This window comes from Pseudorca crassidens, chromosome 13 (assembly GCF_039906515.1).
Source record: "Pseudorca crassidens isolate mPseCra1 chromosome 13, mPseCra1.hap1, whole genome shotgun sequence".
NCBI classification, from domain to species: Eukaryota; Metazoa; Chordata; class Mammalia; order Artiodactyla; family Delphinidae; genus Pseudorca; species Pseudorca crassidens.
In genome coordinates this window covers 24868872-24883490 of record NC_090308.1, presented here as the reverse complement: position 1 = coordinate 24883490, position 14619 = coordinate 24868872, and the positions used below count along the sequence as shown (strand labels likewise).

Here is a 14619-nt window from a genome sequence, read left to right as displayed (position 1 = left end):
CAAGGATACAGAGAACCGTCGTATTGGGCAAACAATCTTAGACATAAAATATGAATTTTTCAAGCAGATGGGGATAATGACAAAGACTTAGCAATTCACTGGACTAACGGATAAAACTCCAACACACCCTCTCCTAGACACTACTCATGAGTGCAATTGACAAGTTCTCAAATAACTAAACACAGAACAAACCCTAGGAAGCACCAGGAGAACAAAAAAAAATTCTGTCTGCTTGATAACTCTTGTGTGAACACACAGACCCCTGGGAACATCATAAGGACTTCACTTGGGAGCCAAAGCAAAGTAAGAGATTGTCAGAGAGATGCACCCCAATGCTTCTCCTATTTAAAACAGCCTCTGGATGTCAATGACCTGGGGGAAATTCTCACAATATAAGCTAGGTTTTAAAAGATCAGGACAAAAAATTATATAGCGACAGTGATGTTCCCTGTTCTGTTAAAAATGCTATCTATTGCTATACTTATAGATAGATCCATACATATTTATTAACCAGAAAAAAAAAGAGGAAATGGACACTCGCTAGGTTGTAATACTTTTTCTTCTTTATATTCTCTGTACTTTACAGGTTTGAAATATTTGATGAATATACATTATAATTTTATAATCAGAACTATTTGATGACATACTTTGCAAGGCTGAAAGCTCTTTAATGTACTTTTATTTACACAAAACTACACGGTAGGCTGTGTAATTCAATGATTAAGTTTCTGAGTCTACACTCATGAATAATGTTTAAGTTAGTCATTTCTGTATTAATTCAGTACCAACCTTTGGTCTAAAGCAGGCTGACAACCAGGAAAAAACCCTCAAATGTCTATAGTTGCTTCATTCAAATGTCTATGAGTGTCACTCTGCACTGTACTCTGCACTCAAGGTAGATATAACCAAGACAGTGAAGTTAAAAATACCAAGCAGACCTCCGCATCATATGCATTTATTTAGCTAATGAAGTCACTATCTCAGAGTAAAACATTCCACACTAAAATTCAAATGCAGCCCTATATCAGTAATAGCCCCCTCCCACGTCAGGAAGTAATTCACATGCAGCATGCTGGATATCCAGATAAAAGGCAGAAAACGCCCACTTTTAAATAAACTCAACTTACACTGTGTTCTTACAAACATTTAACAGAAGCCCCTCCTCCCTTTTCCTTTGTTAATACAGGAAAAGAATCATCGCTTCAAGCTCATGTTTTAAATGTATCTAAATCAAAGCACTGGCAATAAAAAACATTTAAGAAGGTGCTTAGATTAACAGTCCATTTCAAGGTTTAATTAATCTTGTTTTTCCCAAATCAACTGCATTCTCTGACAAAAAAAGAAGACTTAACTTCGATTTTACAAATAAAAAAGAAACTGGCTTAAAAGACATACAGAAAAATAATGAAAATAATCACTTTGGATCACATATACAAATAAAGAAAGGCAACAGGACGATCCAGAAATTATATATCGATAGGTAGCAAACGAAAGGAAAATAACATAAATTAACATTTTTATGTTTGCATGAAGAAATTCTGAAAGAATACAGAGAAGTTAATAAAGTGCTTATTCTAGTGCAGTGGGGGAGGACATGGCAGAAAGGGGACAGAAGCAGGAGTGAGACTTTTCAATGCATAACTTTGTATATATTTTTTTCAACAATGTAACTGTACTGCCTATTCAATAAATGAAATGAAAAGTTATGCTAAGATTATTTGGAATGCATCACGATTTTCCACCAACCTTAGCCCTCTCATATAATGCAGAAGTAAAGAATCCCAGCTGTAGAGTCAGGCTACCTGGAGCTCCCTGACATGCCACCAGCTAGCTAAGTACAGCTGGAACATCCTGAGAGAGGGAAAGGCGGCTCCCTTGCCTAGATGGTGGTCACAGCAGCCAGACCATCGCAGGGAAATGGCAGAGCGCCTCAACGGTCGTTCTCAGATGCCAACGTAAGTCAGGCATGAGTTGGCTGTGCACAGCATAGCCTCCACTGAACTCGATTTCCTTTGCTATACATGGTGCTCTCTGAGTCCGCGGAACATTTCATCGGATGTCTAATATAGCCACGTAGCAAGCCCCCATTTCATTCTACCATGTGTTTCTGCCGTTTTAATCAGCCAGTTACTGCACAATTCTCCACACAGTACTTTACCAGCTTTTAATCTGAAGGGGTAAAAAGTAGAGGAAAAGAACAAGAGAGGATTTCCCTGCAGAATAACCAGAAACAGTTGTTTGTTCTCCCCAAGCAAGACACTGCTTTCCTCTGGGGGTGTGGGTGGGTAATTTCTTGTGAAACAAATCAGAAGAATAAGTGAAAATAAAAGAATATTAATGGAAGAAAATTCCCACCATCCCACAGGGGGAAAAAAAAAATCTTATTCCAGAAGGGAAGAAATAATGTTGTCAATAATGCTTAATTCCTTAATATTTACTTACATATTGAATCATTGACACCATACGGTAAAGTACCTGAAGAAGGACCCTGTTGCTCTTGTACAACTCAGCACTAGCAGAATAACCCCAAATACACTTCATGAATGGAGGACTAGCCCGCCATCTTCAATGGACCAGATTCCTAACACATAACACAGACTGGTGCTTCCAAAACTCGGTTAATCAGAATCACCTGGGGGTACTTGTCAGCCAGGCATGTTCCTGGCCTCACCCCAGACTTGCTGACTCAGAGTCTCCAGAATCCCTGGGAATTTGTTTTTAAACAGGGCCCAGGTGCATTTCTGATAACTCAGAAAGTGTGGGAAACACGAGGTGAATGAAATAGTGCTAACAACTGCTCTGTGTCCAAGATGCCCAGGGAAAGCTGAGGTCTGAGCAGCTCCCCTCAAGTTCTGAGTGGGGATGTGAAATCAGGTAGGAGCAGGGTTTAGGTGCTGACAGCTCCCTGGGCATCTGGGGTAAAGGGGACGCTCTTAGAGCTAAGCACCCAGTGGGAGCTGAGCTGGGTCTGCAGTTGCCACAAGGAGAAAGGAGGAAATGGAGGTGAAGAGGGCTCTCAGACATCCTCATAGAGGCCCCGGGAGAAAGGCTCGCTCCTCCAACCCCAGCTCCACGGGCCAGACCCCTGGGAGGCAGAAAGAAACCACCACCCTTCCCAGCTTCCTGTCAGGAACCACATGTACTTTAAGATCCTGGGCAGAACTCTCTGGTTTTCAAATGAGAAGTATCTGTATGTTTATCTCTGACCAAAGCTTCATCTTCTAGGCTTCAGTGAGTGGCCTCAGACGGACTGGGCCACCTGCAGTAGTATATGAACATCCATGTACCCTCATATGCTAACTCAGCCTTCACTGTCATCAAAACAACAGCAAAGGCTAAATACACATTAGCTGTGTGCCAAGCACTGTGCTAAGTACTTCAGAGGCATGTCTCACATTTCTTGGCTATATGCTAATAGTTTGAGAGGTTTCAAAACCAAAAAAGAAGGAAAAGGGAGAAGATCAAAAGACTTAGAGTTTCCCCCGGCCTGACCCCACTAGACACTTGCCAGGTTTCTGCCATGTCCTCTTAGCATCAGCTTTCCTCATCTGAGTACAAAATACCATGACTTGAGGAGAGACAGTACCACAGAATGGTTAGGACAGGCTCTGGACACAGGTCTGCCTGGGTTCAAATCCCAGCTCTGTTGCTTACTAAGCTGTGAATGTGGACAAACAAATTATTTGTGGCTTAGCTGCATCATCTGTCAAACAGAAATAATAATGGTATCCACTTCCTGGAGCTGGTGTACATAGTAAGGTGTCTGGCCTATAGCAAGTGCTCTGACATTAGCTGTCCTCACTATCAGACAGTACAAAGTTGCCGAAAAGACAGCCCAATACCAGAAACTGGAATTGTGCTGCTGCCTAGATACTGATACCACTAATGTCATTTTTTTGTTGGAGTGATGCTAAATGCTCTCACAGACATGTCATTTAATTCACAAGGAAAGGGACTGAGGCTGGGACCTCCAGGGCCTTTGCTCAGAAGAGCCCTCATTCAAAAACAGATGCTCCATCTCTTTTGTTACATTTGTCTAAAGTGCTGCTAAGGCGTGCAGCACAAAGGTAACATCCTCTACCACAACCGTAACATCATCCAGCACCATCCTGCTGAGTTTGAACTTCAAATCTTGCAAAATTAATTCATTCCAGGATATAAACCAATTTGAGGAGAAACAGAGTTAAATAAATAAGTTAGTAGGTGCTTAGTTAGGTGCAAACCATTTTATTTTATACTTAAAATGTGATTTTTTAAAACATATTAAAATGATAACCAGAGGAAAACACTGCGTTATTCTTCTCTGTTTCTAAATTTTCTTCCAAAATATTAAGACTCTCAAAGATCTCTCTCCTATTATGTAAGTTTTTTCATTTGCTAGTCCCAATCCTAACACAATACATACAGATGAAATTTTAATACTGGCTCTTTCTCTCATATAGCGGAAAACTAGGTAGTTGCTAAATAAATCATTTCAACCTAAATGTAGATAGCTTTTTTTTTTTTTTTTTGCGGTATGTGGGCCTCTCACTGTGTGGCCTCTCCCGTTGCGGAGCACAGACTCCGGACGCGCAGGCTCAGCGGCCATGGCTCACGGGCCCAGCCGCTCTGCGGCACGTGGGATCCTCCCAGACCGGGGCACAAACCCGTGTCCTCTGCATCGGCAGGTGGACTCTCAACCACTGCGCCACCAGGGAAACCCTAGGTAGCTTTTTAAACCAAGTAATTATAGTTTCAGTACCCAGGAGTCGAAAAGTAGATTGATGTTTCGGCTTAAACAATATATGCTCATAATTTTTTTCAAAAATAACTCTTTTTAAGAAATCTAACATATGGCAAATGCATTTAAACAGTTCTCTTTCCAAAATGATGTTATCACTTTTCAAAGATGAAGAGGAAGCTATGAATGGGCTGTGGGCAGGATATACGCCAAATTTGAAACAAGTACCTACCTGATGTGTTTGGAAAATGACTAACCCCTCAAGATGTGAAGCTCCATGCACTCCACATGGGTAAAATATGAGTTAAAGGAGTCCGTATGGTCATAAAGAATTGACTTTAGACACAAACACTTTTTTAGATGCCTAACGATAAGAATCGGAGAGAGATTACTGATCAGAGTTGTATTTACAAGGTCATCTGAGATACTACTATTACCAAATAGTAACCCCTCATTAGCATCCCAAAATGCCAAAACTGGAAAGGCCCATAGAGGTTATTTTAGACAAAGTCTCTATTTTACAGATAAGGAAAGGAGGTCTTGCATAAGTTACTCCAGATCTGCATTAGAAAATGGCAGAGGTGAAGCCAGACTCAAGTCTCCCAATTCTCAACCCAATGAGCTTTCCTGTCTATTTCAGCACTCCTCCAAGTCCTCTAAGAACACAAGGGCACTTGTTAAGCCTACTGGAGACTCCGACTCAACAAAGCTTTGGAAGGATCTGGGAATCCGTAACTTAAACGAGAGTTCCAGGCAGTTCTTAAGGTCAGGCAAGTATGGGAAACACTGCTTCATCTCCTGCGGCCTCCTAAACCTGAGGTGCAGTCTGGCCGCTCAGCTGTCAGTTTCTAGTAATACATTTAGGGACCATCCAGGGATTAGAGGTTGGTGGAGGCCTCATTTCCACACCAACATCCTCCCCAGCATGTGGTATGTTTCAATGAAAGCAAGTCTTATGCCAATGTCACCAGAAATAACAAACATTCATCAGCAGGCAGGCAGGCACAAAAACAATCACACAACCTGTTCTTAAGAGTGCAGTGAAGTCTGTACTGTCTTCCCAACTCTGACAAGCACCTTGCATGAAAGATTCATTCTGAGAAAAAAGCAAAGATACTCTGACATCAGGACCAGCCAACCCTCTGGCTGGGTCAGGAGAACATTCATTGTGAGGTAGGACAATGCAGTTTGACACTTAAAGCACCACCCGGAAAGTATTAGGCTATAGTGTCTGCCTAATACAGACAATACAAACCCATACCTTGTTTATGCAAAAACAGTGCCCATACGATCTTTCTGCCAGCAAGCTATCTTGAGTGCCATTTATCTCACCTATAAAAATTGTATACATTCTACCAAGGCCATCACGTATGGGCGCACATGCTGAGAACCACACCAACCCCACGGAAGCACAGTTAACATACACTAAGGTGTGAATGGTGCCCCTACAGTCGTGCAACACAACAAACCTCTCTGAACTTAGAACACTTCTAGAATCTAAGGGGGTGAAAAATCTGCTTTTCTGGAGCTATAAGGGAAAAAAGCTAGCAAATCATCTTTTCTCCAAATCTGTTTCGACAATTACATTTCGTATTCACCCAGGAAGCACTGTTAAGGTGAAGTTTGGGACTAGAAATCAGAAGACTCAATATCTATATATGTATACCTCTTACTAATTCCAGAACTTCCATTTCTTTGTCCATAAAACGGATATACTACAACCTGGCCTTCCTACCTCGCAAGAATTGAAAAACATTCTTTCAGTTATAAAAGTGCTACATAGTATAATGTTATTATTAATTATAAAAAGAAACAAATCACTCAGGGTTTAAAAATAATACAGGGCTGTTAGATTGAGTGTCTACTGATTTCTGTATAGAAAAGTCTGTTTCGAATATTTACAGAGCCAAGATGTAACTACCCAGATTTCTGGCCACTGTCACTATTCTTAATGGGAACTTATTTTGTCAGCAGAATTAACGACATTTGACTTTTATGGAAGTATACTCATAACCTTAAAGAGGCAGAAAGTTTACTTTTTCATCTGTTTTTAAAGTAATTCTCGAGACTTCCCTGGTAGCACAGTGGTTAAGAATCTGCCTGTCAATGCAGGGGACATGGGTTCGATCCCTGGTCCGGGAAGATCCCACAGTCGGCGGAGCAACTTAGCCCGTGTGTCACAACTACTGAGCCCGCGGGCCACAACTACTGAAGCCTGCACACCTAGAGAAGCCACCGCAATGAGAAGCCCGCACACTGCAACAAAGAGTAGCCCCCACTCACCACAACTAGCGAAAGCCCATGCGCAGTAACAAAGACCCAACGCAGCCAAAAATAAGTAAACAAAATGTTCCCTTTAAAAAAAATAAATTAATTAAATAAAATAAAGCAATTGTCTTGTTCATGCAGACTTGCAGCAGTCAGTATAACAGTCCCTCCCAAAGCTTTTTTTTTTTTTTTTTTTTGCGGTACGCGGGCCTCCCACTGCTGTGGCGTCTCCCGTTGCGGAGCACAGGCTCCGGACGCGCAGGCTCAGCGGCCATGGCTCACGGGCCCAGCCGCTCCACGGCATGTGGGATCCTCCGTGTCCCCTACATCGGCAGGCGGACTCTCAACCACTGCGCCACCAGGGAAGCCCCCTCCCAAATGTTTTTGTAGTTATTCTTCCTGACACTGAGCACTAAGAAACTAAATATTAGTTCAGTTCAAATATCGATTGAGCTGTCGCATTCCAGGCACTGTTTTAAACTTTGGAAAAACAAAGATGCAGCCATCCTTGACCTCAGGAGCTTGCTATCTAGCAGAGGGGAGCAGAAATGAATAGAGGATTTCAGCCCACACTGGTAAATGTGGGGATGGAGGGACCGAACAGATGCCTATACTGGATGCCATGGGAACCCTCCCTCCAACCTGGTGGTGTTGGGGGAAGCATTAGGGGAGTCTTTAAGGATAAGCAGGAGGGAAAAAATGATGTATGCTATCCCCAATTATAACAAAAAAATTATTTTGGATGATTACCTATGAGATTTTGAGGAATGGCAAACTTGACTAAATACTTCTCAGAATTATTGAGGCAGGGCTGGCCCACAGGACTAAAATGCTGTTTCTGTATTGGAAAGATAAAAGTGTATACGTTTTTTAAACAGCTCCACTCACACCCGTGATTATAGTAGAGACCCATCAGGCAGTGAAATATACACTGCTGCTGCACTCTGGCTTCTGATAAACTGTTCAGTTCTGTTACTTGCTCCTTGGGAGACTCATTACAAGGTTTATCTGACAAGAAGGATGAAATTAAATGGTCATTGTCATCCTTGGGACTGTTTATGGAATGTATCTAAATTGTTCCCCATTCCCACGAACCCTAAAAGGGGCAGGATATATGCAGTGGGACAGGAGGCGAGTCAATCAGGTCTGGGCTCCAGGCCCAGCTGTGCCATTAGCCCACCACCTAACCTGGGGCTAATCACTTCAACTCTCTTGGACTCGATTTCCTCCCTTGTTAAGAGTTAATGAAAGAGATGTCCTTTACAGGCAGTTTCAAGTCTAAAAGTCTATGCGTCCATTGTAATGTAGCATGTTATTCTCTAGACCTGCCTAAAAGGGGACCAAAATGACTTCAAAATGTAGCTTTTACACAGGAACAAGACATTAAAATAAAAAGAATCCTAACAAAGTCTAAATAAGATGAATGCATGGTGTTTCAATGCGTCTTAGCATATAAAAAAGTTAAGTGAGTGAAGGTGAAAACCCACAAAAACACCATGTCTTTATAGTTCAGCTTTCTTCTCTATATGTGTACTTCTACTCTCAGACATAATTATATTCAATAAAAGACTTCCTTCTCCATCATTAAAAAAAAGGATGAGCCAGGTTTTGCAGTATGAAATCAAAGCCAAAGATTCAAAGAAACTTGTGAAAAGTTTTGAAGTGAGTTACTTCAGTCACTAATCGGGACAACCTTAGTTAATTCAGGGAATTTGGGGGATTTTGACTATGAACCTTAGCTATTGGTGCATATGTATGAAGAGAAAAGTGATACGTTCAAATGTAAAACAAAACTGGCAAAAGAAGGAGTTCTTGACCTCCAGGGAGTTTTCTCTTGTCTTTCAGTTCCCACAATAGATCAGTTCACCTAGCAGTCAGATCTGCCTCATCACAGCATTCTTCAAGGGTGAAATTCTCCTTCACCTACACACAGACACTCTACACGGGAAAGGCATAGAAGCATCTAGTGATTACTGAGATGACAATGACATTCCACTAAGACAGTATATCCTGATGCATGAGGTCAGTATTCACATTAAGTAGATATATTCTTGTTATGTCCAACAACTTTATGAGACCACTTTGACTCCCCCCCCCCTTCTAACTTTCTTTTTTTGGTGGAGGAGGAATGGGGGGAACTCTCCCTGGTTGAGAACAGCCCACAACTTATAAGGATGTGTTGACAGCAATATCAGAGAGATGAACTGTAAAACCGTCACATAACTTCACAACTTGGAGAAAGATGTATTACAGCAAACAATCTCACCAGTATTAAAGTACTAAAAACTTGAACTGTTCCAGTTGTAAAGTGGTAAAATAGAGCTAAGCTTTTCTAGCAAGGATGAAAAAAAAATGTAAACCAGCTATTCAAGATTGCATATGAAGTGATTCTAAGAGACAGTATTTCATGCAGAGCTGCTGAAATCTAGGCGTGTTTTACACCAACACCTCCCCTCCCACCCTGCAATTCATCAACCATCTCCACTTTACTCTTTACACTGAGGAATATGACCAAGTCCATGTACCAAAAGGGGAGAAACCACATAAACATCACACTGAAAGTTTCTCTACTTTGGGCCAACAGGAAATTCCAGTTACTTCATTCACTGGAGCTGGTTAAGCTGCTGAAATGAAATAGATGCTTGGAGAGATCACTACCTCAGGACAGAGACTTGATTTTCAGAGTTGCAGGAGGTTAGACGAAGACGAATGGGATGCTGAGTTTCACTACAAGGTCAAGGCTCCCTGAATTATAAAGAGCTGGTGGGTCAGTGAAGGGGCCGGGGGTCGGGAAGAGGCAAAAATTAGCACCAAAAAAGAAAACCCTGAACTAAAAGCGGACTTTTGTTTGTACTTAGGTAAGAGCACCGGTCAGAGAGGTGAATGCAGCCCCAACGCTCGCTGAGATCCTCAGATTTTCACAAACGGATCCTCCTGAAGTCTCAAGGACTAGAAACATCGTTAAGTCCATACCTATGTGGTACCCTGCTTCCGCAACAGACTACCTTTCCCGGACCCTTTTCCCACGACCTCGGCTCCTCCTCTGCCTACAGCGCCCCCGGGGATCCTCTCAGCCTCCCACACAAACAAGAGGGAAGGAGCGGACAGTGGGACGGGGCCAGCCCAATTCTCACACTCCATCAGGGCGCCCACTCCTTCGAGGCGGCCAGGAACCTTCGGAACCCGAGAATGCCACACGCGCCCGCCACCTGCACGGCCGCCGGGTCTCGGGTCCCGCCGTCTCCACTCGAGAGCCCAACCCTCGCGCTGGGCCAGGGCTCCGGGGCTCCGCGCGGATGCCCGAGAGCCGGCTCGGGGCCGCCAGGGGGCGGGAGGGAGCAGCAGGCTGGGCGCCTCCCCGCCTCGTTCCCCTCCCCCGAGCCGCTTGCCACTCACGGATTTTCACTCGGCGGTGGTCGAGGCGCGCGGTGGCGGCGTGCAGGGCGTCGAGGCGGCGGTACAGCGCTGCGGTACGGCGGCCCAGGGCGGCCGCCTGTCCCTCGAGCTCGCCGAAGATGTCCCCGGCGCAGCGCGACAGGTCGGCGAGTTGCTCCAGCAGGCAGACCAGGGCGTGCGAGCTGACCTGCTCCAGCGAGCGGAAGAGCGGCGCGCCCGCCGCCCCGGCAGCCTCCGGCTGGCGCAGCCGCGCGGGCTCCACGGTCCTCTGGTGGAAGGGCATGGCCGGGCCGGGCGGCGCAGGCGAGCGCGGCACTCAGTCCGGCCCCCGTCGGCGCGGGGCGCCAGTCCGCATCCAACACAAAGAAAAGTCCGGGCGCGGCGGGGCGCCGAGGGGGCAGCCGGGAGGCTCCTACCCGCCGGGGAGCGGCGAGGCGGGCGGGCGGGACGGACCGACGGGCGGGCGGGCGGCGAGGAGGAGGAGCGGCGGCCGCCCGGGGAGCCGCGGGGAAGGACTCCGGAGGGTCCCAGCGGCGGCCGCCTGGCGCCCTTCCAGCCGCCAGGGTTCCCGGGCCGCGCGGCCAAAGGAAGTTCGAGGAGCAGCTCCCGGGCTGGGGGCGCGGCGGGCGAGGCAGCGAGTGGAGACGCGAGTCCCGCTGAAGTTTGCAGGGAGGCAGGAAAGAGCCGGCGGCTCCTTCCCTCCCTCCCGATTGGAGAGGGAGGAGGAAGCGGGGGAAGTGCCGCCGACACCGGGCGAGAGGGAGGGGAGGCGAAAGAAAGGAAAGGGGGAGGAGAAAAGGGCCGGCCCGGGGAACCACCTGCGGCTCCCGCGGCCGCCGCTCCCAGCGCTCGCGGGGAGGTGGTGGCCCCGCGCCTGGACGTACCCTGGCGGGCCGGGCACGGCCGCCCGGTCTGGGGGTTCCCACGTCGCCGCCTCACTTCCCGTCAAAGCCCCCCCCGGCGGTTGGGCAGAGCCCTCGCCCGACCCCCGGCCCCCGCCCGGGGAGGGGTGGGGCGCCGCGGGGCGGAGGCACGAGGGCGGCGGCGGCGAGCCCAGCTCCGGCTGCTCACCTGCGCTTCTGCCCGCGGGGCCCGGGTCAGCGCGCCCCGCCCGCCGGCGCCCCTCCGGGGCCTTTGTGGGTCTCCCTAGGCTCTCCCAGTCCCCCTCTGGAAGGCGGCCACGACTTCCGGGCCGCTTCGGTGGATCTAAAAGAGGACCTCGTTAAATCGCCCAGTGGCCAGGGGTTCTGTAGCCGACTAGGAGTGCGCGCGTCCCAACTGGGGGGCGGGGAGGACTCTAAGGACTTCTTTTTGGAGGTGCTTCAAGTGAGTTTTTCTTAGCAAAATGGCTCCTCCTGTGGCTCCCTCCCTCCATCTGGAAGGGTCCTGGAGAAATGTGCTGAATCTGGGTTTCTTGCCCCAAGCTTGTGAGAGAGAGAGAGAGGGTGAGTGTGTGTGTTGGGAAAGTGGGGAGCGGGGGTGGGTGGGTGGGGGGACGGGGGAGAGGGCAGACCAGAACCTAGAACCCTGAATTCGGTGCCTGGAAGACGTTTAAGCTAAATGCTATTGAGATCACGGTCATGGGACACCCCACTAACTCAAACCTTCTGGTTAGAAGTATTTGAGGAGACTGAGTCCAATACCCCGAAGCTAAAATCTCACTGGCCTCCTCGCTATGTTTGCTCAGCAAAGGAATCTCGGTTCTTCGGTTTCTGCCCCCCAAGTGACCCGAATTGCTGTGCTGTTGGGTTGCAGTTTGGGAATCAGTCTCCCAGAGCTGTGCTGATTGTACTACAAAGTGGATTCCCTTTCTCTGGGAGACAGAAGAAGTGCAAGACAAACAGGCCTAAGGGAGCACCTTCAGATGAAAGTTAATAGAAATGGGTTCTGGTCTTTCCCTTGTACAGCTGATCATTTTTCACAATACGGGCAAATAACAGTCTCATAGATCACGCACTCTGACAACCTGCGGGTTATTATGAGGCACAAAGGAACTGCTGCTGTCCCTGAAAAAAATGCTTTGAAATTTATGAAGCACCGTATAAACATCAGGTACAGTATAAAAGTGTGTGATTCTCTCAAGAAGTATTTGTTGAGCGCCTGTGTGTGAAGCCTGGCTAGAAAATTAAGATACAGTCAGCAAAGCTGGCTCCATCCCAGCCATCAGGGGGCTCCCGGTGCAGGGAACCAGAATTAACATTTTGAATTCACAAATAATTCACCTATTTATACAATTCAGTGGATTTTAGTATATTCAGTGTTATGCAAACATCACAATTTTAGAACATTTTCATCACCTCCTCCTCTATCCGCCCCTCCACCAAAAACACAGTTCTCTTCAATACTCACTCATCTTTTTGTTTCTATGTATCTGCCTCTTCTGGACATTTCATATAAAGGAAATTACACAATATGTGCCCCTTTGTGTCTATCTTCTTTTGCTTAGCATCCTGTTCTCCCAGTTCATCCATGTTACACCCTATATAAGTGCTTCAGTTCCTTTTATGGCTGAATAATATTACATTGCATGGATATACCACATTCGTTCATCCGTTGATTGACAGCTGAGTTTCCACTTTTGGGCTATTATAAGTACTGCTGCTATGCACATTCATGTACAAGATTTTGTGTGGATATAGGTTTTCATTTCTGTTGAGTATACATACACCCAGGAGTAGAACTGATGTGTCACATGCTAATTATGTTTAACTTTTTGAGGAACTGCCAGACCATTTTCCAAAGCAGCTGCACCATTTCACATTCCCACCAGCAGCGTACAAGGGTTCCAGTTTTTCCACATCTTCACCAATACTTGATATTATCTTTTTAATTCTAGCCATCCTAATGGTTGTGAAGTGGTATCTCATTGTGGGTTTGATTTACATTTCCCTGAAAGCTAATGATTTGGAGCATCTTTTCATGTGTTTATTAGCCATTTGTTTCTCTTCTTTGTAATAAGATAGCATACATTTGTGGAGAAATGTCTGTTCAGAAATTTTGTCCATTTTTCAAAGACTGGATTATTGTCTTTTTGTTATTAAGAAGGAATAGGTCTTTACATAGTCTAGATACATGTCCTTTATCATGAATAACACTAACTGCTTCAGCAGACTGTTGTCGTTCAGCATTCATTAATTTGTGCATTCATCCTTCTCATCCCTTGAGACTGTTATCTTGGTCTGCAAAGAAATATGGTTTAATCACATAAACTAATATAAGGGGAGCAAGGACATTTTTGTTAATTTGTAATCCTGGGGCAATATGAATAGATTTTTTTTTTTCCTGCGGTACACGGGCCTGTCACTGTCGTGGCCTCTCCCGTTGCGGAGCACAGGCTCCGGACGCGCAGGCTCAGTGGCCTACGGGCCCAGCCGCTCCGCGGCATGTGGGATCTTCCCGGACCGGGGCACGAACCCGTGTCCCCTGCATCAGCAGGCGGACTCTCAACCACTGCGCCACCAGGGAAGCCCTGAATAGAATTTTTTAATAAAATGATTTCAGTACTCCAGAAGCTGAATTTAAGCTCTCTACGTAACCAGAACATTGAATAAACAGGATTTGTGGAGTGTACCCATAAAAGCAACTCAATTTTTGTTGCCTACCGCCCCATTAAAAATCAGTTCTTCCCCTTCCACTTAATGACAACTCAAGCAGTCCCATAACTATTTTGTTTTCTCTCAGGTAATTGAAAGTCCTGCTATTACTTAGAGATAAGACATGCTCTTATTTCAGTAATTAAAATCTTGCTCCTTCCCCAGCAGGGCTATCTGTGGGCAGAAGTCAGGCAAAGGGCTTTGTCCTCCATCTCACCCTCCCCGGCCAGCTTGCTAACAATCATGAGGGGAGGGAGGCGTGGGGCAGCAGGAAAGTTTATCTTGGGCTGGTACTCTGACAGAAAGGGCATCACACCCTCTGGGCCTGATGGACGTTTGAAGCCAAATCTTTCATGAACACTTTTGTGGCCCCTACTGGGAATGCTGGAACATACTTCCCGAGAGGCTGGCAAGGCTGGCAAGGAAGTCTCTCTAACTGCTTATTCTACCTCAGTCTTGGTTTTCCTTGAGTCCACTCCGCACAGACTCTCGCTGTTGGGTCCTCTCAACTCTCCAGCAAGACCTTTTAGGCAGAATCCCTTTCAAAATGACCCCAAGCTGACCTTCCTACTGTGGACTCCCATATGGTCTCTGAGATTCACACATTTCTAGAAAGCTTATGGTTGAAAGGTAGAACAACTT

General features: G+C 46.1%; 1 protein-coding gene across 2 annotated transcripts in view; it reads right to left on the bottom strand.

Annotated features, from left to right (window-relative positions):
• Positions 1–11049, bottom strand: part of NHSL1 (NHS like 1) — a 237889-nt gene extending 226840 nt beyond the window's left edge. For both annotated transcript variants that reach the window (XM_067701926.1, XM_067701927.1), the window contains exon 1: positions 10385–11049. In XM_067701926.1, coding sequence (XP_067558027.1) covers positions 10385–10667 — 283 coding nt within the window. In that variant the 5' untranslated portion in view covers positions 10668–11049. The remainder of the gene's footprint in view (positions 1–10384) is intronic.
• Between the last annotated feature and the right edge of the window lie 3570 nt (positions 11050–14619).